The sequence below is a fragment of the Columba livia genome, chromosome 23, assembly GCF_036013475.1.
Source record: "Columba livia isolate bColLiv1 breed racing homer chromosome 23, bColLiv1.pat.W.v2, whole genome shotgun sequence".
NCBI classification, from domain to species: Eukaryota; Metazoa; Chordata; class Aves; order Columbiformes; family Columbidae; genus Columba; species Columba livia.
The window spans coordinates 328,919-353,067 of record NC_088624.1 but is presented as its reverse complement, the minus strand read 5'-3'; the positions used below and the strand labels follow the sequence as shown (position 1 = coordinate 353,067).

The 24,149-nt window shown below is 70.6% G+C and overlaps 4 protein-coding genes across 13 annotated transcripts; 2 read left to right on the top strand and 2 right to left on the bottom strand.

Moving 5' to 3' along the window:
* Nucleotides 1-252: 252 nt before the first annotated feature.
* On the top strand, nt 253-5,029 carry PDK2 (pyruvate dehydrogenase kinase 2). Its single transcript, XM_065039624.1, has 11 exons — nt 253-457; nt 1,007-1,148; nt 2,124-2,195; nt 2,485-2,669; nt 2,898-2,987; nt 3,291-3,368; nt 3,440-3,516; nt 3,594-3,692; nt 3,780-3,887; nt 4,219-4,332; nt 4,400-5,029. Exons 1-11 carry the CDS (start codon nt 340-342, stop codon nt 4,538-4,540), a joined length of 1,224 nt encoding a protein of 407 aa, XP_064895696.1. The 5' UTR covers nt 253-339; the 3' UTR covers nt 4,541-5,029.
* A 50-nt stretch (nt 5,030-5,079) lies between these two features.
* Nucleotides 5,080-10,139, bottom strand: SAMD14 (sterile alpha motif domain containing 14). Of its 8 annotated transcripts, none has more exons than XM_065039612.1 (10): nt 9,780-10,133; nt 9,139-9,190; nt 7,968-8,125; nt 7,624-7,870; nt 7,472-7,559; nt 7,131-7,205; nt 6,913-7,069; nt 6,551-6,664; nt 6,330-6,485; nt 5,080-5,892 (listed from the first exon to the last, which is right to left on the bottom strand). In XM_065039612.1, exons 2-10 carry the CDS (start codon nt 9,176-9,178, stop codon nt 5,095-5,097), a joined length of 1,833 nt encoding a protein of 610 aa, XP_064895684.1. In that variant the 5' UTR covers nt 9,179-9,190; nt 9,780-10,133; the 3' UTR covers nt 5,080-5,094. The 8 variants fall into 8 exon arrangements, with proteins under 8 accessions (XP_064895684.1, XP_064895685.1, XP_064895686.1 ...); XM_065039613.1 differs by having other exon boundaries at nt 7,968-8,104; nt 9,780-10,131; XM_065039619.1 differs by having other exon boundaries at nt 5,549-5,885; nt 9,780-10,118.
* A 478-nt stretch (nt 10,140-10,617) lies between these two features.
* Nucleotides 10,618-18,314, bottom strand: PPP1R9B (protein phosphatase 1 regulatory subunit 9B). Its single transcript, XM_065039611.1, has 10 exons — nt 16,770-18,314; nt 14,716-14,848; nt 14,488-14,608; nt 14,222-14,326; nt 13,750-13,885; nt 13,470-13,622; nt 13,321-13,374; nt 12,816-13,045; nt 12,531-12,627; nt 10,618-11,472 (listed from the first exon to the last, which is right to left on the bottom strand). Exons 1-10 carry the CDS (start codon nt 18,048-18,050, stop codon nt 11,419-11,421), a joined length of 2,364 nt encoding a protein of 787 aa, XP_064895683.1. The 5' UTR covers nt 18,051-18,314; the 3' UTR covers nt 10,618-11,418.
* Nucleotides 18,315-18,999: 685 nt separating this feature from the next.
* Nucleotides 19,000-23,278, top strand: SGCA (sarcoglycan alpha). Of its 3 annotated transcripts, none has more exons than XM_065039621.1 (10): nt 19,007-20,115; nt 20,521-20,673; nt 20,891-21,036; nt 21,113-21,185; nt 21,274-21,472; nt 21,570-21,732; nt 21,798-22,003; nt 22,133-22,159; nt 22,605-22,784; nt 23,163-23,278. In XM_065039621.1, the coding sequence occupies exons 1-10, from the start codon at nt 19,836-19,838 to the stop codon at nt 23,164-23,166; spliced, it is 1,431 nt and encodes a 476-aa protein (XP_064895693.1). In that variant the 5' UTR covers nt 19,007-19,835; the 3' UTR covers nt 23,167-23,278. The 3 variants fall into 3 exon arrangements, with proteins under 3 accessions (XP_064895694.1, XP_064895693.1, XP_064895695.1); XM_065039623.1 differs by having other exon boundaries at nt 19,011-20,115; nt 20,894-21,036; XM_065039622.1 differs by having other exon boundaries at nt 19,000-20,115; nt 22,605-23,278.
* The last annotated feature ends 871 nt before the right edge of the window (nt 23,279-24,149 follow it).

The window sequence follows — 24,149 nt, the reverse complement described above, 5'->3', positions numbered from 1 at the left end:
GCGGGGTACAGGAGGGAAATGTCGCAGGTGTGCAGGGTGTTGGGGTAACCCCGCGGGGCCAAGCCCACCCCCGGGGGCGCGGCGGGTTCAGCGGGCGGCTCCGCGCCGGGACTGAAGGGGTTACAGCGGGGGGGGCGTGGCACGACCAAGGGGTGGGGCTAGCGCGAGGGGCGGGCGCGGGGCGGGGCCGGCGGCAGCGCGGCCGCTGATTGGCGGCGAGCGGGTTGTTTGCGCGCGGCACGGCGGGGCGGGGCCGGACCGGGGGACGGTGGCGGCGGCGGGGCCGGAGGGGCCGGGGTCTGGGGTCTGCGGGTCCGGGGGGGCTGGGCCGGGGTCGCCATGCGGCTGCTGCGGTGCCTGGCCAAGCGGGCGGCGCTGGCCGGCGTCCCCACCTACATCGAGCACTTCAGCAAGTTCTCGCCCTCGCCGCTCTCCATGAAGCAGTTCCTGGACTTCGGTAAATACTGCCACCCCCGGGAGCCGCGGCTGCGGCCCCGGACCGAGACACCCCCGCGTCGTCCCGGAGCGGCCCGGGCCGGGTAAACACCCCGGCGCGGGGAACAGCTGTTCTGGGGGCGGTGCTCCGGGCGGGACCTCCGCGCCCCCGGGAATCCCGCCCCCCGGGCGCCGCTCTCGGCTGGGAACACGCGTGTCCCGGGCCGGGCCGCTGTGTCCCCCGGCAGAGGCTCCTCTGCACGCCGGTGCCACCGGGCTGGGGTCTGGTTTGGGTGTCCCCGGCTCTGCTGGTGGCCCCGGTCGTTGTCCCCAGCAAATGGCCCCTGGGAGGCTGCCCGCCCTAGTCCGGGCTGCACTGGGCACCCATCCTGCCCTCCCCAGCGGGCTGAGCTGGGTCCCCCGGAGCAGGGACCTTCTCTTGCTCCCCTGTCCCGGTTCCCCCCAGTGTCCCCAGCCCCCCGGCAGGGCAGCGGGAGCAGAGCCAGCGCTGCGGTTGGGGTGTGGAGCGGCTGCTCAGCCCGTGTCCCCCGCGCCCCCCTGCGCCCCCCAGGCTCCAGCAACGCCTGCGAGAAGACGTCGTTCACGTTCCTGCGGCAGGAGCTGCCGGTGCGCCTGGCCAACATCATGAAGGAGATCAACCTGCTGCCGGACCGCGTCCTGCGCACGCCCTCGGTGCAGCTGGTGCAGAGCTGGTGAGGCGGGGGGTCACCGCCCCGGGGTCCCCCCGCAGGTCCTGCGGCCGCCGGGACCGCGCTCCCGCTCCCGCGCTGCGCTGGGTGTGAGGTGCCGCTGCCGCCGTCCGCCTGGTCCTGCGGCCGCCATCCGTGCTGCAGGTCCCACCGCTGTCACCCACCTGGGTGCCACTCTGGGTCCCGCCGCTGTCACCCGCGTGGCTCCCATTGCCACCACAACTCCTGCCATCGCCCAGCGTGTCCCCGCTGTCACCGCAGGTCCCACCACTGCTGCAGGTCCCACCGCTGTCACCAGCTGTCCCCCCCGCGGGTCCTGGGGAAGCTGCTGGGGGTGGGGACAGGGACAGGTGGCTGGCAGGGCAGCACCCAGCTGGTCCCACGCCATGCCCTTGAGTGACGAGCGCTGCAAGCCTTTTGGGGACACCCCTATCTATGCCAACGGGCTGTCCTCAACCACTGGGGGCTCACCAGTGCCAGCCCCACATCCTGCCCCGGCCTCCTGCGCCCTTGCCTGCCCCTGTGGCTGGGGGTTCCGTGTCCTCAGGGGTCTGGGTGTCCCTTTAAGCGCGATGTCCCCTTTCCAGCTCCGTGTCCCCTGCCAGCTCTGGCAGCTGAAGCTGTCCCTGTGCCACCACGTGACGGGTTGTTTGTGCAGGTCCCCTGTCCCTGCCTGTCCCTGCCCGTGCCGCAGGCAGCGGGTCTGGCCTGCCCATGCTCCCACGGCCCGGGGGTGGCCCCAGGTCACCCCCACCCCCTCCCAGGGGCTGCATCACCAAGTGTCCCCAGGGGCCACCGTGCCAGCGGGGGGTGGACAGGCCTGGGTCCCCGCCAAGCACAGGGTGGTTCCGTGGAGGGGTCCTGGTTGGGGGTGCTGAGCCCCTCTCCCTGCGTGGGGCAGAGCCCCGTGGCACCCTGTGCCCCCAGAGGGGGTCCCTGGGGGGTCTCCTCTCTGGGGGTAACCAGCTCTTTCCCCAGGTATGTCCAGAGCCTGCTGGACATCATGGAGTTCCTGGACAGGGACCCTGAGGACCAGGCTGCCCTGGGACAGTAAGTTGGGGGGTGACAGCGTGTCTGGGACACCCTTTGTCCCCCATGCGGGGGTGTCCTCTCCTCCCAGGCTCACACTGGTGAGAGATGGTGTCACTGAGGGGCCCTGGCACCCTGCACCCTCTGTTGTCCCCAAACTGTCCCCACCCCACTGTGCTCTGAGTGTCCTGGTGCCACCGGAATGTCCTCCAGGTTTTCCCTAATGCCACCAGCTACTGGGAAGCCCCAGCCTGGATGACGGCTCTGCCCGGACTGGGTGTCCCCCAGCTCCGTCCTGTCCCCTCCCCAGGTTCACGGCCGCCCTGGTCACCATCCGCAACCGGCACAACGACGTGGTGCCCACCATGGCGCAGGGCGTGCTGGAGTACAAGGAGGCGTACGGGGACGACCCCGTAACCAACCAGAACATCCAGTACTTCCTGGACCGCTTCTACCTGAGCCGCATCTCCATCCGCATGCTGCTCAACCAGCACAGTGAGCAGGGGCCCCGGGGCCCCCCTGACCTGGGCACCCCCACCCCGAGCATCATCCCAGAGTATCCCCCCCAGCCCCAGGGATCCTGCCCTGAGTGTCCCCCCAGGCACCTCGCCGCACTCAGCTGTGCCCCCCATCCAGCCCCTGCCCATGTCCCTGTCCCCACGTGTCCCCTTCTCTGGGACAGGGTGGGGTCCCCCTTGCTCACTGTCCTCCCCTCCCCCCCAGCACTGCTCTTCGATGGCAGCACCAACCCCGCGCACCCCAAGCACATTGGGAGCATCGACCCCCACTGCAGCGTGGCTGACGTGGTGAGAGGTGTGTGGGGCGGGGGTCCCACCCGGGGTCCCACCCCCACGGGGACATGAGCCGGGTGGGGGGTGGTGTCTGACGGTCCCCCCAGACCTTCCTCCCACCCTGGGATCTGCCCGTTTGGGAGTCACTGCTGTCACGAGCTTGGACCGGCCCAGCCAAGGTGGCCACAGTCCCCTGGGCTTCGGGGTCACTCCAGACCACCCCAAAAACATGCCAGGAATGCAAAATATTGCGGGGGTGGGGAAAGGGTGCCCAAACCCTCTTCCCACCTTCACACTGGGGGTGCTGCCCCCTCTGCCCCCCCAGATGCCTATAACATGTCCAAGCTCCTGTGCGACAAGTACTACATGTGCTCGCCCGACCTGGAGATCCAGGAGGTGAATGGTGAGGCTGGGGGCTGCGGGGGGCTCGGCTGGGGCCGGGGGTGACGATGGTGATGGCCGCTCCTCCCGCAGCCGCCAGCCCCCAGCAGCCCATCCGCATCGTCTACGTCCCCTCGCATCTCTACCACATGCTGTTCGAGCTCTTCAAGGTAACCCCGGCGCCGGGGGGGCGGCGGGGCGGGGGGAGCTGGGGGCTGCCCTCACCTGCGCCCCCCCGTGCCCACAGAACGCCATGCGAGCCACCGTGGAGAGCCACGAGAGCAGCCCCCGCCTGCCGCCCGTGCGCGTCATGGTGGCCCTGGGCCAGGAGGACTTGGCCATCAAGGTGCGTGGGGACACGGGCCCAGCCGGGGACCCCGAGCCTCGACGGGTGTCCAGGAGTGGGGTCGTCACCCCCCGCCACCTCTTGCAGATGAGTGACCGGGGCCTGGGCGTCCCCCTGCGGAAGATCGACCGTCTGTTCAGCTACATGTACTCCACCGCGCCCACCCCCCCGCTGGGCGACGGGGGGGCGCCCCTGGTACGTGCCTCAGTCAGTAGGTGCCACGGGCTCTGCGGGGCCCTGGGGGACAAGTCCGCGTTTCAGGGTGGCCGGGGGACGTTTGGGGGTGGCTGGAGCGGCAGGGCGAGGTTTGAGCTTGACATGGGCACTTATGGGCACCCCAAAATGTCCCCAAGTGTGGCATGGAGACACTTGGGGGGTGCCATGGGAACACGGGGGTGGCACGGTGACATTTGTGGGCGCCAGGGGACGTTTGGGAGTGACATGGTGACTGCTGGAAGTGGCACCAGGACGCTGGTGGGGACACGCAGTACCGCGGGGGCGCTGACCCAGCCCCTGTGCCCCCCAGGCCGGTTTTGGCTACGGGCTGCCCATCTCCCGCCTCTACGCCCGGTACTTCCAGGGGGACCTGCAGCTCTTCTCCATGGAGGGCTTTGGCACCGACGCGCTCATCTACCTGAAGGTGGGTGTCTGCCGGGGGGGCCGCAGCGCCGGGGGCGCAGGGCCCTCCCACCCCCGTGTCTCCCCAGGCCCTGTCCACGGACTCGGTGGAGCGACTCCCCGTGTACAACAAGTCCGCGTGGCGGCACTACCAGGCCAGCCAGGACGGGGGGGACTGGTGCGTACCCAGCACCGAGCCCAAGAACGCCTCCACCTACCGCGTCCCGTAGGCCCCCCCGCGCCGGCAGCCCTGAGCCCCGGGGTCCCCGTGAGCACGGGGCGGTCCCTGCACCCCAGCTCTGCCTCTCGTGGCTGTTGGGGTCGCTGGGAAACGTGTGAGATGTGGGGGGCCCAGCGCCCCCCGCCGTGGTTGCACTTAGGTATGGAGCTGGGGGGGGTTGGAGCAGCGTGCAGGGGGAGCCCCTGTTGCCCCCCCGCCGCGGCACCCGCTCCGGAGGGTGCCCCCCGGGGCACTGCGGGTCTGGTCCTTGCACAGCGTGACCAGCAGCTTCCCTGCTCCTCCAGCCCCAACACGGGGGGGCACCAGGCCCGAGCCCCCCCAGCTCCCCACACTGTCCCTGGTGTTGCACTACTGAGCTGTTCCCACCCGTGTGCCCCCCACACCCGGGGTGGGCTCCCCACACTCCAACCCGCTCGGGAACCCCCTGCCCCCCCCCCACCCCCTCCCCCCGCTGTCAGTAAATTGGATGTCGACTGAGCCCTCACTGTGGTGTTTTGGGGTCCTGGGAATCCCCCCACCTTTGCACACCCCCCGCCCCGTGCCTCAGTTTACCCAGCCTGGGGTCACCCGGCCCGGGGAGGTGGCTGCAGTGTCACACCAGTGTGGCACCTGGGGACACAGGTGGCTCAGGGATGGAGAGCTGGGTCCTGGGGTGGGGGCCACGCTCTGCCTCCCACTTCCCGTTGCCCCCCCGCCTGGCACAGAGCTCCCCCCCCCCCACATGTCCCCCAGCCCCTCCCAGCCAGGCTCACACTGGTCGCACTGGTTTGCACTGGCCCTTGATACCCTTTTATTTCCTGGGGTGTCCCCTGGGTCGCTGCACTCAGGGCTGGGGGGGCAGCGTTCGCTCCCCACACCCCAGCGTGGGGGGTGTGTCTGGGGGGTCGGGCCATGCACTGTCCTCGGCCGGTGCCTCACGGTGCTGGGGAGGGGGTGACAGTGACCCTTCAGGTGGGGGTGATGGAACAGGGTCGGGGGGTCCAACGTGCCACTTGCATCCAGAAAAGGGGCCCGTGGGGGCCCGGACTGTGCCCATGGGGTGCGGGGGTGCAGTGGGGAGGGGGCGGCTGCACGGGGGGCACATGCCGCTCCGTGCCCGTCCCAGCCTGGCAGCCTCGGCCGCGGCGCCACGTCCTGCGCCAGAACCGGGTCCCGCGGGGCGTCCCGGCGGCTGCGGGCGGGGAGGGGGCGCAGGGCTCCCTTCCCCCTCAGCTCCGCCGCTGCTCCTGCTTCTTCTGCTTCTCCCGCTGCTTCTCCGCCTTCTCCTGGGCCTTGCGCTCGCGCTGCGCCGCCGCGCTCAGCTCCTTCAGCCGCCGCTTCAGCAGCGCCCGCTCCTGCGCGCTGCCCACGCCCAGCGCCTGCGGCCCCGCGTCACCGCGGCGAGAGCCCCGCGCCCCAGCCCCGCACCGGCCCCGTGTCACCGCGGCGGGGGCTCTGCGCCCCAGCCCCGCACCAGCCCTGCGCCGCCCCGCTCGGCGCCATCCCGCTGAGATACCTTCACCCCCGTCACCCCCCGGGGGTACCCAGAACCGCCCCCCCACTGCCCCATGGAACCACCTGTTAGGAAAAGGGATTCTAGGTGCCATGTGATGAGCCTGTTGGGGTACCTAGAACCTACCTGTGCTTGCACTATGGAGCACCCCATTGGGGTACCTAGAACCCACCAGTCCTGCCCCAAGGAGCACCCTGCTGGAGTACCTAGAACCTCTTGCCCTACAGCTGAGCCCGTTGGGGTAGCTGGAATCGCTGTGGGCAGCAGGAGCCCCCCAGCCCCGTACCTTGAGCTTGGCGCCGTCGAGGCGCAGCAGCCGCGTCCCGTCCACGCCGTGGGCCGAGAAGCGCTCGCCGTGGTGCCCCAGGCCCAGCCCCTCCAGCCACTGCCCCACCTGCCGGCACGTCCAGCCCGCGGCCGCGCCGGGCGGCTCCTCCGGGAGCTGCCGCAGGGACGGGGGTCAGCGGGGCCCCCCCAGCCCCACGGGGACCCCGGCCCCGCACTCACCTCGTCCGAGGACTGGGACAGCGTGTGGTAGGGGTACGAGCACCTGCTGCCGGGGGGGCCGGGCAGGCGGGGGCTGGCGCTGGGCGGCGGCGAATCCTCGCTCAGAGTGGAGTCCTGGGGCAGCGCAGGAGCAGGGCAGCGCCGGCCCGACCCCCGCGCCCCCACAGCCGCGCTCCCCGGGGGGCTCTGCCGCCCTATGGGGCTCTGCCGCCCTCCCTATGGGGCTCTGCTGCCCTATGGGGCTCTGGCTCCCCATGGGGCTCCTTGTGGGGCTTTGACCTCACCCCCAAAGCCATAAAGTTGACTCACAGGAGCACCTGTAGGGCTCCCCCACCCTCCCCTATAGCCCCCCGAGCACTGACCTGGGAGGCGGATTTGTGGGGGCTGAGCCCCTCATGGCGGGGGGAGCCGGCGGGGGACGTGGAGCCAGGGGAGCCCGAGCCCCTCACACCGTCTGAGAACCAGGAGAAGGGCAGGAACGGGGACCCCGAGGGGCGGCCGGGACCCTCTGCCACCTCCCTGGGGACAGAGCGGGGTCAGGCCCGGGACCCCCCCAGGGCCCCCGCCCAGGGCTCCTCACCTGCTGCCCATGGACAGGCGGTTGCTGCTCTTCTCCCGCCGGCTCTTGCTGGAGGACGCGCGGCGCAGGGTCACCCTTGGGCGGGGCCGGGATGAGCTGGGGGTCCTGATGGCCGTGCCCCCCCCCCCTGCTCCAGCCTCGCCTCCAGCCACCCTCAGAGAGCCCCGAGCACCGTCAGAGGATCCTCCTGCATCCCTGCATCCCTCCGCCTCTCCATCCCTCCCGGCATCTCCCGTCTCTCCCTCCATCTTCGCTGGCATCCCTCCATCTGTCCATCCCCCCCCCCATCCCCCTCCATCTGTTCACCCCCCCATCCCGCTCCCCCCCAAGCTGGGTCTCACCCCAAATCCAGGAACTTTCTCCGCGTTCTCTTGTCCAGCCCCACGGTGGGGCTGGCGGGCTCGGGGGGGCTCGTGTCCCGGCTGTCATCTGCGGGACCGGGAGGGGTCACCCCTGCCCCGCAGCCCTGGCGCCCGTGGGTCGGGGGTCTCACCTTCGCTGTGCCGCTGGGGCTGGGCGAAGCCGGGCGAGCTGTCGGAGCTGGGGCAGGACTTGGGCGAGGGGGGGCCCGCCAACCCCTCGTGGCACCAGGCGTCCGTCAGGGGCCGGTAGCGGCTGAGGGGGGGCGAGGGGCCGGGGGGCTCCCCCAGCGCCCGCCGCGCCCCCCCCACCTCGAAGGAGAACTCGGCGCCGCGGGAGAAGGGCGAGGGGGCTGGGGGGCCACCATCCCCCTCTGCTCCCTGGGGACACACGGCAGGGGGGTGTCAGACCCCCGTGCCCCCTGGGCTGACCCCGGCCCCTCTCCCGCCCCAGCCGTGGTCTCCCAAACCCGCTCACCGCGGCCTCGGGCCCCTCGTCCCCCTCGGTGGAGCTGGCGCTGTCTCGCAGCCGGGAGCGCGACGGCCGTTGCCGGCGGCTCTTGGCCAGGAGCCGGGCTCGGGCCTTCTGCAGGCTGCTGTCCAGGCGCGGCGTCTCTGGAACCACAGCGGTAAAATCTGGGGGTGAAAGAGAGACCGGGGCAGAGAGAGAGAGACAGACGGACAGACGGACAGGGCGAGTGGGTGGAGAGGGATGAGGGGACGGATGGAGAGATGGACAAGTGAGAGGTGGGGACAAGGAGCCACGAGGGATGGATGGAGGGACAGCGAGGGAGGGAAGATGGGGATAGGTGGATGGATGGACAGGTAAAGAGAGGGGACAGAGGGACAGACGGATGGGGAGGTACAGGGAGAAGGAGATGGATGGACAAATGGAGAAGCAGAGACAAGGAGATGCAAGGGAGGGAGACAGACAGATGGCCAGGTAGGGACAGGAGATGGGGATGGGTGGACAGACAGACAGGGAAAAGCAGAGAGGGTGGATGGACAGATGGCCAGGGAGGAACAAGGAGAGGGGGTGGGACAGCATCAGAGGGACAGGTGGGCAGGCAGCCAGGGGACAGAGGGACAGCAGGGCACGGGGACAGGGCACGGCATCCCGTGGGGACGGCAGAGGGGACAGGGAGAGGGGAGCGTTGGGGACGTGGATGAGCGGGACACCCCGGTGGGGCGGGACAGGGGACAGGGGACAGGGGACAGAGAGAAGTGTTCAAAGAGACGCCCCAGCACAGGGCGAGGAGCAGCACGGTGTCCCCGAGGACAGTGTCCCTGTCACCCGCGGGGTCTGACCAGGATCACCCTCATGTCCCCAGCCCGTGGAGTCTCCCCTGCCGTGTCCCCATGTCCATGTCATGCTCCATGTGCCCTTTACCTGTCCCTGTGCCCTATGTGTGTCCCTGTCCCCATACCCCGTACCTGTGCCCCCTGCATGTCCCCACGCCACCCTGTCCCTCTGCAGGTGGCTGTATGGCCCATGCTCATTCCTGTGTCCCCAAGCACATGTTGTCCCCAAGCCCAGCTCTGGGGTCCCCCTGTCACCGCTGCAGCCCCGAGAGCACTGAGGGCGGGTGGGACGTGCAGGGGCAGCACCCATGGGTGGCCCCGCACCCCACAGACCCCTGCGGACTCACCGAAAACCTCATCTGTGTCCTGCAGTTTAGAGACCGACATTGTGGGACAGAGCTGGGGACAGAGGGGACAGTCAGGGAGGGGACCCTGCGCTGGGGGAGTGAGGGGGAGCGGGGAAGGGAACCCAGCCCCTCCCCGTGATCCCGACATCCCCAGTGTCCCCGTTTCCTCAGCCCTGGAGGGGGCACAGCGCCTGGGGGAGCAGGACACATCACAGATGTCCCCACTCGTGGGGGCAGCCCCCCGGGGCACTGGGGACACTGCGGGGCAGCCGGGAAGGGGTTAAATCCCCCACAGCCCCGGTGACCGGGAATCTCCCGCGGGCGGATCCCGAGGTCTCGGCAGCACCGGGGGGGCTGTGGGGTCTGGGGGGGAGATCTGAGCGCAGCTCCCCCCGGCCCCTCCCTCCCCCCAGGGAGCCGGGGCCGCTGCGGTGCCGGGGCGGGAGGGGCAGTGCCGGGTCCGGGAGGGGACGGGAACGCGGGAGGGGACACGGGCTGGACCGGGGATGCTGGACCGGGGATGCTGGACCGGCGTTGGGGGGCTGGACCCGGGATGCTCGGCCGGGGGACGGGGCGGCACCGGGGCCGCTGTCCGGCGGATGGGCCGCCCGGGGGTGCCGCCCCGCTCCCCCCGCACTCACCCGCGCTCCTCGGGCATCCTGGGCGCGTCCCGCCGGGGGGGCCGGGGCGCGGGGCAGCGCCGAGAGCCGGGCGGAGCGGGGGGGCGGAGCGGGGCCGCCCCGCCGGGCCGGGGGCCGCGGGGGGGCACAGGAACCCGGAAGCGGCCGGGAGACGATGGGGCGGGATCAGCAGCGCCGCCCCGCCCGGCCCAGACCCGGCTCAGCCCAGGCCCGGCTCAGCCCAGGCCCGGCTCAGCCCAGGCTCGGTTTAACCCGGGCTCGGTTTAACCGGGCTCTGCTCAGCCGGTCCCGTTGCGCGGCCGCGGTGCTGAACGGACAGCGCCCGCGGGGACGGGCCCTCCCAGTGCCCACATCTGCCCACTCCTCCCAGTGTCCCAAACCCTGCCCGGTCCTCCCAGTGCCCCCAGTGCCCTCCAACCCTGCCCGGTCCTCCCAGTGCCCCCAGTCCTTCCCACTCCTCCCTGTGCCCTCCACCCCCCCGTGTCCCCAGTGTCCCCAGTGCCGCCGGCGGGACGAGGCGCGGGCGCTGCCGCACAGACCAGGCCCAGCACATACATAGGTACATATATATATCGTATATACACCCACAGGTACACGTGTGAGATTAAATAACCCCAGCACCCCCCCGGGGCTCTCGCTCCCCGCCCTCCCTTAAATACTACCCCCCCCCAGTGGCTCCAATCCAGTCGGACCCCCCCTCCCCGTCCCCCGTGCCCCCCCACCTCCCCCTCCCAGCACAACCAGCTCTGGCTCCCAGTTGCCCCCACATCCAGTTACTGTCGGAGACTCGGTACTTCGGGGGGGCGGGGGTGCAGAATATAAACAAAACTAACGGGGCTCCCCCTGGGCAGAGGGGCTGGGCCCCCCCGGCCCGGCTGGGGGTGGCCAGTGGAGGGGGCGTCCCAGCCCCAGAGAAATACTGTGATTTATTGGGGACTATTTACAGTTGGGTTGGGTGGCGGCATCGCCCCCACCCTGGAGGGAACCCCCGTGTGTCCCCCCCCTTGCCCAGGGAAGGCAAAAGCCCCGGGCTCGGGGGGGCAGTGGCGGGTGCTGGGGGCACCGGGGCCACCCCCAGCTGTGTTCCCACAGCGGGGGGCCAGGCAGCCCCCACATCCCAGCAGGGTTGGCAAAAGCTGAGGGGTCCCTCCTGCCTGGCGGTGGCACTGGGGGTGCGGGGGGGGCGCTTGGGGTCCCCCCTCCACAGCAAAGGTCTGCAGTGTCCGGGGGGGGCCCAAAGGCAACTGCCCCCCGGACGGTGCTCCAGGAGAGCCCCAAGAGGAGGAGCTGCGGATGGGGGCCCAGCGTGCCCCCTTTGCTCCCCAGTATGGCTCACGTTTGGGGTGGGCGTTTCCGCCTGCCCCCCCACGGCCAGCCAGGGCGCCAGCTCTGTGTCCGGGGGTCACATCGAGGGGAGGGTGTGCTTGGGGGGGAGGCCTGAGGGGCTGCGTCCCCCCCGATCAGTCCATCACGTCACCACGAGACTCACACTGGACACAGACACGAACGCGGGGAGTCCGCCCCCCGAGACGCACCCTGTCCCCCCGCTGTCTGTGCCCCGGGGAGGCGGGGGGCACCAGGAGGCCTGGGCAGGGGAGGGGGCGGGGGGGGCCCCGAATCGCTGTGGTTTGAGGGCGGTTTAGGTCGGGTTGGAATTTTTCAAAGTCTGCAGCTTGGCCTCCAGTTCGGAGATCTGAAAAACAGCAAAGGGGACAGGTCTGAGCGGGGACACGGGACGGGGGGACACAGGGACGGGGACACAGAGACGAGGAGCGAATGGGGGGGGACACGGGACGGGGGGACACAGAGATGGGGAGCGAATGGGGGGGGATACGGGGACAGGGACACAGAGATGGGGAGCGAACGGGGAGGGACAGAATGACACAGAATGACGGGGACAGGGGCACTGGACGGGGGGGGACAGGACGAGGGGCAGGACACAGAGGTGCTGGAGGCCAGCGTGGGACCGGGGGGCTGCGGGGGGGTGGGGTGAGCCTGGGGGTCAGGGGACGTTTTGGGGGTGACGGAGGAGGCGTAAGGGGGTGGGGGCTCTGCTGGGTGCCAGGGGACCCCCCGCTGCCCGCCTGTGCCCTGGTGCCCCCGGCCGGGCGGGCGCTGCCCCCTGCAACCCACGGCAGCCCCTGGGCGCTGCGGGATCCTGGGGGATCCGTGACCCCGCGGGGGATCTGGTGACCCCACAGGGGATCTGCTGTGACCGGCGCAGCTCCGGCCCTGCCCGTGAGGGGGATCCAGTGCAGCTCGTGTGGAATCCAGTGTGATCTGGTGTGGGATCCAGCATGACCAGCATGGGATCCCACTCCCAAGCAGAGGATCAAGTGTGAGCTTGTGCAGATCCACCAGGACCCAGTGCAGGATCCTGCGCAAGCAGCTGGGATCCGGTGCCCAGGAAGATCTCTTGTGATCCATTATGGGCTGTCCAGACCCTGACGCAGGATCCACGCAAACCCTTGGCAGATCCACTGCGATCCAGTGCGGGATCCAGTGCCAGGAGGAGGGCTGGGTGTGTGCCAGCACCCCAGCAGATCCTCTGTGATCCGGCGCAGGGCACAGTGCCGGCGGCACGGTCTGGTGGGATCGGGGCCGGAGCAGATCCACCGCGCCTCAGCGTGGGATCCAGCGCTGGCGCAGCCGCGCCGGCAGATCCATTGCGGTCCGTGCCGGGCTCCAGTGGCGACGCGGCGGGGCTGGCGGGGCTCAGGGACAGCCCGCGTCCCCGCGCCCGGTGCCCACCTTCTCCTGCAGCTTCTCCATCTCCTCCTTGTGCGCCAGCTCCGACTCCTCCAGCACCCGCCGCTGCGCCGTCTCCTTCTTCAGGAACTCGATCTCCCTGTGGGGACCAGCGCAGGGACACGTCACCCCCGCCAGACCACGGGGACCCTGGGGGGGTGGCGCAGGGGAGGGGACCCCGGCGGGTCTGCGCTCAACGGGCGCTGGTGCTCCAGGACCCCCCCGGGACGGTCCCTGCGCAGGGCCGGGAGCCGGGGGCGGGTGCCGGGGGCAGCATGGTGAGCTCACTTTTGCTGGTACTCCTTGATGAGCCTCTTGGCCTTGCTGTACTTGCGCTCCAGGGTCTGGTACTGGGCCTGCGTCTCCTTGAGGTGCTCGTCCACGGCCTGGCACAGGTTCTGTGCCTCCATCCAGTACCCCTCCAGCTTCTCCATCCGCTCCTTGTTCTCCTCCACGCTCTGCTCCAGCTGCGCCTTCTCGGCCCTCCAGCGCGCCTTCTCCTGCTCCAGGCACTGCAGCTGGGGACAGCGGGTCAGGGACAGCACCGCACGGCATGGCACGGCACGGCATGGCACAACATGGCACGACATGGCATGGCACGGCATGGCACAGCATGGCACGACATGGCATGGCACGGCATGGCACGACATGGCACGACATGGCACGGCACAGCCAGGGCACAGCATGTCATGATGAGGGGTCTGGGGGAGATGTGGGAAGCTGGGGGGCATGGGGGGATGGAGATCCGGGGGGCCTGGGGAGATGGGGACTTCCTTCCCTCCCACCCACTCACCTTCCTCTTCAGCTGCTGGATCTCGGCCTCGGTGACAGCGTGTTTGATCTGGAGCTGCAGGAGGAGCCGGGGTTGGCACGGGCGTCCCCGTGTCCCTCCATGCCGGGGACACTCGCTGCCACGTGCAGACACTCCCCACCCCCCCTCACCTCCTTGAACTTGTGCACCAGCTTCTCGGGGTCCATCTCCACGGGGGACAGCGTGTCCTCGTTCTCGGCCAGCTCGAACACCTCGATGGCCATCTCGCCGCTGGGGAACATGGGGCTCATCTCCTCCTCTTCGTCCGTGGCGTACTCGCCCGTCTGCGGGGGTGCGGAGCGGCATCAGCAACGCTGGTCCCCACCCAGCACCCCCGCCCCCCCACCTGGGGAAACCGGCTCACCGGCCCCACATCAGGTGCGGGGGCCACGGCTGGTGCTGTCCCCTCACCTCCTCGTCATCCTCCGTGTACTGGGTGTAGCGCTGCTCGATCATCTCCCGCTGCCACCGCTCCTGCTCCAGCGTTTGCTGGATCAGCTGCGCCACCTCGCTCTGCTCCCCCGGCTTCTCCCGCCCGATCAGGAACCTGCGGGACGGGGGGTCAGCGGCGCGGGGCCGGGGACACCGCCAGGGACATCCCACGGGACAGGCAGTGCTGCCGGGGGCGGACAATCCGGAAGGGTGTTACAGGGCCTGTGGATGAGCTGGGGGGCTGGGGAGATCCTGCCATGCTCTGGGGACGTTTTGGGGGGCACTAGGGTGGCACAGGGCAGGTAGTGGGCATGGGGACAGGGGGGCAGGGGGACAGCCCAGCCGGGCATCCAGGGGGCTCTGGGGACAGGCTATGGGGCGGGGCCTCTGCAGGGGCCCAGCACAGGCCGGGGGGTCTCCCAGCCCCCCAAACCCCCAGAACGGGCCCTACCGGACGCGGCCCTTGGTGTTCCTGAGGACGGAGGCGGCGAAGCTCTGCGTGACCCCCACCAGGCTGGTGCCGTCCACCTCCACGATGAGGTCGTTCACCTGGATCCTGGGGACAAGGGGACGGTCACAGCAGGGCCACCCCGCCCACCTCCCCCGCATCTCCCACCCTGGGGAACATCTGGCACATCTGCTGCCCCCCCCAGCTCCTGCGCCTCCCCCCGCCCGGGGCGCGGGGACCAGGGGCCGTTCTGGCCAGGCAACCCTCACCTGCCGTCCCGGTGGGCAGCGCCCCCCTCCGTCACTGTCTTGACGAAGATGCCCAGCTTCTCCAGGCCCATGTCCGCGCCCGCGCCCATGCCGATGATGCTGATCCCCAGCCCTTCGGAGTCTGCGGAGACACAGCGCCGTGTCCTGGGGGGGCCGCGGCCACCCAGCGCCGATGGCGTCGCCTCCAGCCGTCCCAGGCGCTGCCGGGGCCCGGGACGGGGGACCCACCTTTCTCCAGCTCCACCGGGAAGAGGTCGAGCCGCTCCACCCGCTTCTCCAGCTCGTACTCGGCCGAGGCGGCCATGGGGTCGACGTCCTCATTGCGGCGGTCGTAGTCCTCATTGGAGTAGGTGCTGAAGACCTGCAGGATGGGGGCACTCAGCGAGGTGGGGGGGCACCGCAGCCACCCACTGCCCCAGCACCCGCAGCTCCTGCAGCCCAGGGATGTGGGGGTGTCACTGAGCCTACGAGCCACTGGAGAAGCCCCCCAAGTCACATCGTAGGGTGAGGGGGGTTGAGGAAGCACAGAGGGTTTGGGGGCCCTGGGAGCAGAGATGGTGCCGTGACCTGCACCCCAAGGGGCGCACGGACAGAGAGATGGAGGAAGGGACGGACAGATGGATGGATGGAGAGGTGGACAGAGGGACGGATGGACGGAGGGAGGGATGGATGGATGGAGGGATGGATGGACGGAGGGATGGATGAATGGAAGGATGGCATCGAGCTGCTCCTGGCCAAGCTCGGGTGTGCCACCAGGACAACGTCCCCGGCACGGTGCTGGTGGGAGCAGGGTGCCGTGTCCCCCCCGCCCCGGCGGTGCCAGCAACCTGCCTGGGCTATGAGCCGGGCAGATTGTCCCCGAGGGGCACAGGAGATTAGGGACGACACTAAACACACGCCGAGGGGATTAGGGATGAGTGTCAGGGGCCATAGCACAAAGCCTGGTGACAGCAGACGGGCAGGACCAGGCGGCGGCTCCCAGGGGTGAGCAGGGCAGGGGACGTGCCACCCACGGTCCTGGGGGGCTGTGGGCACCCAAACTCCCCTCGCCGTGCCCCCCTGTCCCCAGCTCCAGGGGGCTGGGATGTGCTGGGGACCTGGAGCGGGTTCCAGGTGCGAAGCAGCCGGAGCCAGCGAGGTCAGGGGAAGGTTTGGTGACAATGTGCCCCCAGCCCTGGGCACGGGGCGGTGCCTGGGTGGGGGTCCCCAGCATGCCCGGCCCCCACCCCTGCAGCAGGGCTGGGGGGCTCAGCATCACCCCTGCACCTGGAGGGGGAACCAAGGTGCTCAGGTGCCCGTGTCCCCTCCCACCTGCGCATGGGGGCCCCCAACGTCACCCCGGCTGAAATGTGGGTCAGAGCGAGGAGCTGGGGGAGCAGAGCACCCGCAAAATCCCAGCTGCCCATCCCTGGGGAACACCCTTCCAGGGCTGGGCTGGCTGCTTCCCGCGGGACCGCGGCCCCCCTGCAGCCACCCGGCACGCTGACCCGCTGCCCCCCGCCCGGCCACCGCGGCCCCCGACCCAGGTGGGGCCACCCACCCGCTCTGACTCAGAGCCAGAATATAGGCCGGGGCTCTATAAATAACCGGCTCCAGCACAAAGCGATCGCTGCTGCTCTGGTCGGGGGGATTCGAGCGGGCGAGAACACCCCGAAATAGCTGCACAGGCCCTTCCCCCCATCACAGTGAGATGGGGACCCCAAACCCGGGCGGGGAGGGGGGGGGACGCGGCAGTGCTGCCCCCCCGGCCATGCCACCGCACCACTTCCCCTTCACGCACTTCCCGAAACGGTCCTGGGCACCCGGCCGGGCCCATGGGGGCAAACCCCCCCTGCCCCACCGCCTTGTCCCCAGGGACCCCCAGCAGGGGGACTCCGGTACCCAGGGACCCCAGGGGCAGGGGCAGCGGGTGGGCGCGCGTCCGCCGCCCCAGCGCCCCATGGCTGGGGATTTCGGGCATCCCCACCCAAAACCTGGGGTGTGTCCCTGCCTGTCCCGGGCACGGCCGTGGCTCCCAGTGCCACCCTCCCTGTCACTCGGGTCCCGGGGGGCCCAGCCATGCTGGGGCAGGGCCCTTCGTTAGCCGGCTCGTTAGCCAGGCCTGGGCGGCCACCCCCATGCAAGGGCATGGCCCAGGGATGCCATGGCCCATGCAGGGGGCACGGAGCCCCCCACCTTCCCGTCCCCACTGCCAGCCCCCCAAAAGGGGAGGGTTTGGGGGTCACACACCTCCCCCTGGGGTGCCCCTCGCTTGGGGGTGCCACCTTCCTGGGCGGGCTCACCTGGATGGGGGCCGTGCTGAACTGGATCTTGCGGTTGGGGACAGGCTCGTCTTCCTCGGACAGCCCGGGGATCTCCACACAGCCCGACTCAGGCTCGTACAGCCCTTCGGCCTCCTCCTCCTCCTCCAGCCCGCTGCCCCCCGAGTCCTCCCCGAGCCCGCTGTAGGCACTTATGTCCACCAGGTCCGCCTCGGAGAAGTCCTCCTTCTTGGCCTCCTCGTAGCCATCGCCTTCCTCAGCCCGCTCGCCCTTGACGTCCTCGCCTGCGGCCGCCGCCGAGCCACCGTCCAGCCGGGGGGTGCTGGGCACCGGCCCCTCAGCCCCCTTGGCCGGTTGGGTCACAGGCACCGGTTCACCTGCCGCCGCCGCCTCCTCCTCCTCGGCCTCGCCGCTCTCCTCCACCTCCACGGGCTTGATCTTGCAGACCTCCTGCACGCGGGGTGCGGCCGCCTCCTTGTCCGCGGGCCGGCCGCCCCTCCCCGCCGCCTTCTCCTCGTCCGGCGGCCGAGCCCGCGCCGGCGCGGCGTGTCCCTCGCCTGGCCGCCCGGCCTCGGCGCTGGGCAGGAAGACCCGCGGCCGCTTGCCCACCGCCTTGGCAGCCAGTGGGGCCCCCGCGCGCCCCGGCGCCTTGTGCAGGTTGTTGCGGAGATCGGCCTTCTCGAAGACGGCGCTGAGCTGGCTGACGGTGGGCGAGACGGCTTCAGCATCCAGCTTGTCCAGGGACTCGGTGCTGCCGTTGAACCTCACCACCACGTCCAGCTTGCGGTCCTGGAAACCGGCGCGCTCCTTGCGCAGCAGCAGCCTGGTGGTGCTGGCCTTCTCCTGCGGGCTCCTCTCGAAGATCTTGCGGGTCTCCTGCAGCTTGGAGAAGGGCTTGTCGGGCTTGGAGTCGAAGCGACTCACCCTCTCCGAGACGCTGGTGCCCAGCTTGAGGAGGCTGCCCTGGTCCACGCTGTCGCCAAGGCTGCTGGCCCGGGGCAAGGACAGGCGGACGGGCTTCTCCTTGGCCTTGGCCAGGTCGCAGGCGCCCTCGGGCCCGGGCGCCGTCCCCATCTGCAGGAACATGTTCTTGATGCGGTGGACGTTGGAGCCATACTTCTTACCCCGGCTCTTCTTGCCGTCCTCCCCGTCAGCCTCCTTTGTGGGCGCCAGGGCCTGGATGGTGGCTTCGTAGGCATTACGGTGGGGGGACGCGCTCCGCAGACCCCCACCGCCCGCCGCCCCGCTGGAGGGGGCCCCCCCGCCGGCGGCGGCCCCGCCGCCTGCCTCCGTCCTCAGCATGCCGTCACCGTCACCGGCCGCTGTCACCGGCCGCCGCGCCGCATCGCCCGCCGCCGCTCCCCGGTCCCGCCGCAGCCCCGCCGCTACCGCGGCATGGGGAGGGGGCTGCGGGGGGGCACCGCCGCACCGGCCGGGGGCTGCGGCCCCGTCAGGCCATGTCCAGCGCGGGGGCCCTGCGCCCCGGCCCTCCTTCCTTCCTCCCTCCTCCTCCTCCTCTTCCCTTTCTCTGCGATGGAGCCGCCGCTCTGCCCGCCCCGCTGCCCGCAGAGCCCTCTGGGTCTTAGCGGCGGCTCTTCCTCTTCCTCGCCGCGCTTCGGCCTCGCCGCCGCCGCGGCCGCAGGGACCCCGGGACCCACAGCCCCGCCGCCTGCCCCACGGCCCCCTCCCCACACCCACGCAGGGTCCCCTCCCTGCGGCGGGTCCCCCCCGAGCATCCCTGCTGTGCCGTGTGCCCCCCCGGCTCGTCCGCTGTTGCCTCCCCCCATTTCTGTCCCCGTGCCCCCCCCCGGCTCTGTCCCCATGGCCCCCCCGGCTCTGTCCCCATGTCCTCCCCGGCTCTGTCCTCATGTCCCCCTCCAGCTCTGTCCCCCACCACACCCATCTGCTCCTACTCCTGTTCCCCCCCGCTCTGTCCCCGTGGCCCCCAGGCCGGTCCCCGTGTCCCCTCAGACCCACCCTGTACCCGCCAGGCTTGTACCCACATCCTCTGGATCTGCCCCACGTCCCCCCATTCTGTCCCCATATCCCTGTAATTTTGTACCCATGTCCCCTTACCCCATGCCCACATTCCCCCGAGTTTGCGCCCATGTCCCCCCGTCCTGTCCCCATGTCCCACATCCTGTCCCCGTGTTCCCTTATCCCCCCATACTGTGCCTTTATCCCCCCAAGTTCATACCCATATCCCCTCATCTTATCTCCATGTCCCCCGAGTTTGTACCCACATCCCGCATCCTGTCCCTGTGCCGATCCCAGGTCTGTCCCCGTGTCCCCCGCCCATCTCCCTGTCCCTCCCCAGTTTTGTCCATGTGCCCCTCTGCTCCCATCCCGAGACCCCCACCCATGCCCAACCCGCCCATCTCGAGGTGTCCCGTGGTGTCCCCTCAGGGCCCTGTTTTACTTTCTGTCCCCACAAATCCACCCTTGGGGCACAGCACGTGTCCCCAGCAACAGCTTCACCTGGGGGCGGCAGGAGGGGAAACTGAGGCGGGGGACCATGGCATAGGGGTCCACGGTGCTGCTCCCCCCTCCCCGAACCTGCCGGCTGATATTTTGGGGTTATCTGGGGGTTTGCTCAGTTCCCACCGGGCACTGCGGGAGGCCCAGAGCCTGGGGCCGTGCTGGGGGTCCCTGTGCGGGAGGAGCCCCCGGGGGCGGGGAACAGGGTGGGGGGCCCTGCTCCCCCCGGCTGGGAACGCGCGGGCGCCAGGACCCTGCAGACACGGCCTCCCAGACCTCTGTGCGTGACGCGGCGTGACGGGACGTGACGTGACGGTGCAGCGTCCCCGCCACGGCCATCCCCTTCCCCTTCCGCCATCCCCGACCCCCGGCGCAGGGCCTGGCCCCCGCCGCCACCCCCGGCGGCCCCGCGGCCCCGCCTCGTCCCGCCGAGGGACGCTGCCCCCGCACACGCATGTGACACACGTGCTCCCGCCCCGGTGACACAGACGGGCGCACGCGTGCGCGGGGCTGAGAGCTGCCTGCCGAGCGGGGACAGCTGTCCCCAAGTGTCCCCAACCCCGCCGTGCCCACTGTGCCCTCCACGCCCCCACTGCCATCCCAGTGCCCATGACCGGGGACACCAGGACAAGCCGACCCAGGGACACCCCACCAGACCCCCCAGGGGACATGGGACCCCCCCAGGGGATGTGGGACCCTGGGCAGCCCCGCTGCCCCGCATGCTGGCGGGGTTCGGTGCCACAGGCCGTTGGTGGCGGTGGGTGGCGGTGTCCCCGCCGTGCCCCCCCGCGGCCCCCCGGCCCCGCTGCCGCCGTCAGTCAGGCCTGGCCCCACGCCCGGCGCCGCAAGATGGAGGCGCCTGCGCTGCTCCGGGCCTGGGTGCTGGCAGGCGAGTGGCAGCCCCGGCACCCCTGGGGACGCGGACGGGCGGGGGCACCCCCAGCAGGGAGGGACGGGGGGAGCCCACGCTGGGTGGGACGGGGGGCGCTGGCAGGAGGGAGCAGGGCGGGGGACAGGACTGCAACATAGAGCTAAATAAAGCCACCCTGTCCCTGGCAGCCGCCGGGGCTGGGACATGGGGACCGAGCGGGTTCGGGGCAAGGAGAGGTGCTGTCCCCATTCCCGGCCCCGGCCCTATCCCCGCCCAAGGACAGCCTTGTCCTGGACACCTGTCACTGTCTCTGGCGCCGGGTGTCCCGGCGGCCAGTAGGGCCTGTGGGTGTCTCCTGGGGAATGGGGAACCGAGGCAGGGAGGGGCCGTGGTCCCCGGCTCCAGCCCTGTCCCTGGTCACAGCCGTGTTCCTGGCGGGGTCCTGGGCCGCCCTCCCCAGCCACCGCATCCTCCCCGAGCACCACGTCTCGGCCGAGACCGGAGCCATCTTCGTGCAGGCGCTGGAGCAGGAGCGGTTCCAGGAGGCCTTCGTCGCCGGGCGCGAGGATGACGGTGGTGAGAGGGCCAGGGGTGTCCTGCAGGGCCTGGGGGAGCTGGGGGGACACTGGCTGGTGCCTGCCCCCCGGGGCAGAGAGCAGGGACCAGTCACGCTTCCTTGCTGGGACCAGTGGGATGGGAAGGGCGGCCGAGGTCTGCCCGCGGCACAGCCCGGTAGCACCTGTGTCCCCGTGCCTGTGTCCGTCCCAACCCGTCCGTGTGTCTCGGTGCCCAGCAGCTGCCCCTGTCACGTTCCAAGCGCACCTCAGCGACCACCCCGACCTGCCGCGGTGGCTGCGGTACGTCCAGCGCGACCCCCGCCAGCACGGCTACCTCTACGGCTGCCCCACGGCCGCCGAGCTGGGCACCCACGTCATCGAGGTAGGTGCCACGCGCACGACCCGTGCCGGGGTGACGTGGGGGCAGGGTGCCATGGGGGCCTCTCCTCCACTCGCAGGTGCTGGCGTACAACCGGCACACCTACGAGACGGTGGCACAGCGCCTCGTCATCACCGTCATCCCTGCGCCAGGTAGGGGCCGTGCACCCCTAAAATGCTGCCCCAGAACCCCCCGGGATGGGCACGGGGTGTCCCCATGGGTGCCACATGTCCCCCGCAGGTGGGGACCCCCCGTACCAGGCTGAGTTCCTGGTGGGCAACAGGAACGTGGAGGAGCTGCTGCCGGCGGCCGCGCGGGAGATGTTCCTCCAGGCCGCGGCCGGCGTCTGGGAGCGGGACGACCTCCGTGTCACCAACGTCACCTCCGCGCTGGACCGGGGCGGCCGCGTCCCGCTGCCCATCGAGGGCCGCAAGGAGGGGTACGGCAGACCCGGGGGGGCTGGGGTTGCTCCTGGGTAGACCCCCAGGCTCCACACGTGGGGTTTTGGGGGCCACTGCAGCCTGTGCCCCCCACAGGGTGTATGTGACGGTGGGGTCCCCCGGGCCCTTCTCGCCGTGCCTGGTGGCGGCCACGTCCCCGCGGAGCCGCCTGCGCTGCAGCCAGGGCCAGCAGCCGCTCGCTTCCTGCTACGACACCTTCGCCCCCCGCTTTGCCGTCCGCTGGTGCAACCTCACCCTGGTGAGCGCCCCTGCCATGCGCCTCCCCCCAGGGACCCCCGTCCCCCTGACCGTCCCCCCTTGCAGCTGCAGGTCCGTTCCAGCCCCACGGCGCCAGGGCCAGTGTGGGGTCCCGGGGTGCTGGAGGATGGGGGGGATTTCCAGGCCCCCACTGAGGTGCCCCCCCGGGACCTGCTGCCCGGGTACCTGGTGACGCTGCTGGTGCCGCTGGCGGTGGCCGCGCTGCTGTGCCTGCTCCTGGGCCACCTCATGTGCTGCCGCCGGGAGGGACTGTGAGTCAGGGCACGCTCGGGGAGGGGTCCCCCACCCCAGCAGCACGTTGTGGTCCCGGGCCAGCCCGGGGGTGGTGAGACCCCTTCTCTCACCACTGCATTTTTTCCCCTTTTTCCTCTGTTTTGTAGGCAAAAACGGGACTTGGAGACATCTGAGTAAGTCCCCTGGCTGGGCCATGTGGGTGCTGGGGGGCTGCTTTTGTGGGGCCGGGGTCATGGCCAAACACAGGGACAACCAGCAGGGGTGGGACGGGGAGCAGAGCGGGACAGGGAGCAGTCTCTGGGGCATGTTATGGAGGTGATGGAGCCTGAGTTCCCCCATCCCCAAGGGCCGCCCAGCCCTCCTCCTCCTCTCCCCCCACCTCGGTGCCCCCCAGTGAACCCTGCAGACACGGGCTGGAGCACAAGAGCTGGTTTACTTCTGCAACGGCCTTGGCTGGACTCAGCAGCGGCAAGGAGGACCCCAAGGATGGGGCGCAGGCCCAGGGATGGGGCGCAGACAGACCCCAGTGTTGGGAGGACCAACCCCCAGCCCCCTCCGCGGAGGAAGGGGGGTGGGAACGTGGGGCACAGCACCCAGTTGTCCCTCCTTCCCCCCCAGCATCCAGCTGGTCCACCACACCAGCATCCACGGCGACACGGAGGAGCTGCGGCACATGGCCGCCAGCCGGGACGTCCCGCGGCCGCTTTCCACCCTGCCCATGTTCAACATCCGCACGGGTCAGCGCATCAACCCCATGCCCAGTGCCCCCGACGGTGCCCGCGTCCCCCTCCTCCCGCGGTGAGCCGGGGCGGGGGTCCCCGGGTGGCACCGGCTGGTGCCAGGGGGACAACACCAGCGGTGGGGATGGAGAAAGGGTGTCACGGTGCTTGCGGGGGGACTTTTGGGGGACAGTGTTCAGCCAGGTGGGTGGCCGCCTGTCTCCCGGGCACTGACGCTGCCAGGCTATTGCCTGAGACATTGGGGGGGCTACCAATACTTGGGGGGGTCATCAGCACCCATAGGCATCAGTGGGGCAATGCAGAACACCTGTGTCCTGTTCCCTGCCCCTCCCACCCCATCTGTCCCACCTGGCCTGGGGAAATGCTTAAATAAGAGCGGGGGGAACATCTCATCTCTTTCTTGGGGGGAATAAGCTGTGTTCTGCTCTTTCTCCAGGTAATGTTGGTGGCCTTGTTGCTGTCACCCCCCTGGGGTGACCCCACCAAGGTCCCTGCTGTGGGAAAGGGACTATGGGGGGGTTGGCTGATAAAGTAGCAGTTTAGCAATGAGAAGCGGCTTTTCTGCTGTGTTTTTGGACCACTGCAATCATCCCATCCTGGCCATGATGGCCGTGGTTGTCTGGGGGGGCTGGAGGAGGTTTTGGGGTGCAGCCTGCTGCTGGGCTCCTGCCTGCAGCAGTGCATGGGCTTTGCCAGGTCTCTGCCCCCCCACGGCGGGGAAGGGGCTGGCGGGGAGCGGGCTGGGGACAGGGATGGGGCGCATGCAGCCCTGGGGACCCACGGCCATATCCCCAGCACCCCAACCCCGGCTCACCTGGGTGCCCGTGCCGGCAGATCTCGCCCGCGGCCCCGGCTGCTGTTCAACAGTGCAGCCCCCCCGGGCCCCCCCCGGGTCCCCCGGCCCAGCCCCGGCCCCTCGCAGCCAAAGAAAGAGCCTCTGTCACCGCAGCCCCCCCTCGCCGGGGCCAGGCGCCGGGGGGGTGGTTAAGAAAACACGGGGCCGGGAGGAACAAGGGGCCGCATTGACGGGAGGGGAGAACGGTGGCATTGAGGGGCCGCTGCCCCCCCGTTCGTGCCCCCCAGGTGCGGTAGGTGGGGCAACGCGGCACACGGGGCACAGCCCCCCCCCCCCCCGGCACACGCGGCGGCTCCGACACAGCGCGGGTGGGCACGGGCGGTGCTGGGGGGGCACACACACCCACACCCCCCCCCGTGTCACGCCTGTTGCAGCTCGGGGCGAGTACAACCCCCCCGCCCCAAATTTCGCTCACCCAGCTGCAGCGTCTGTGTGTCCCCCAGCTCTACTTTCGGGGGGCGCCCTGGGCTGTGTGCCCCCGCCTGGCGTGGCCTGAGTGTCCCCAGCCCCCCCTCCTCCCCCCGCTGTCCCCCCACGGCCCCGCTTCCCCCCCGCGTTTGGGGAGGG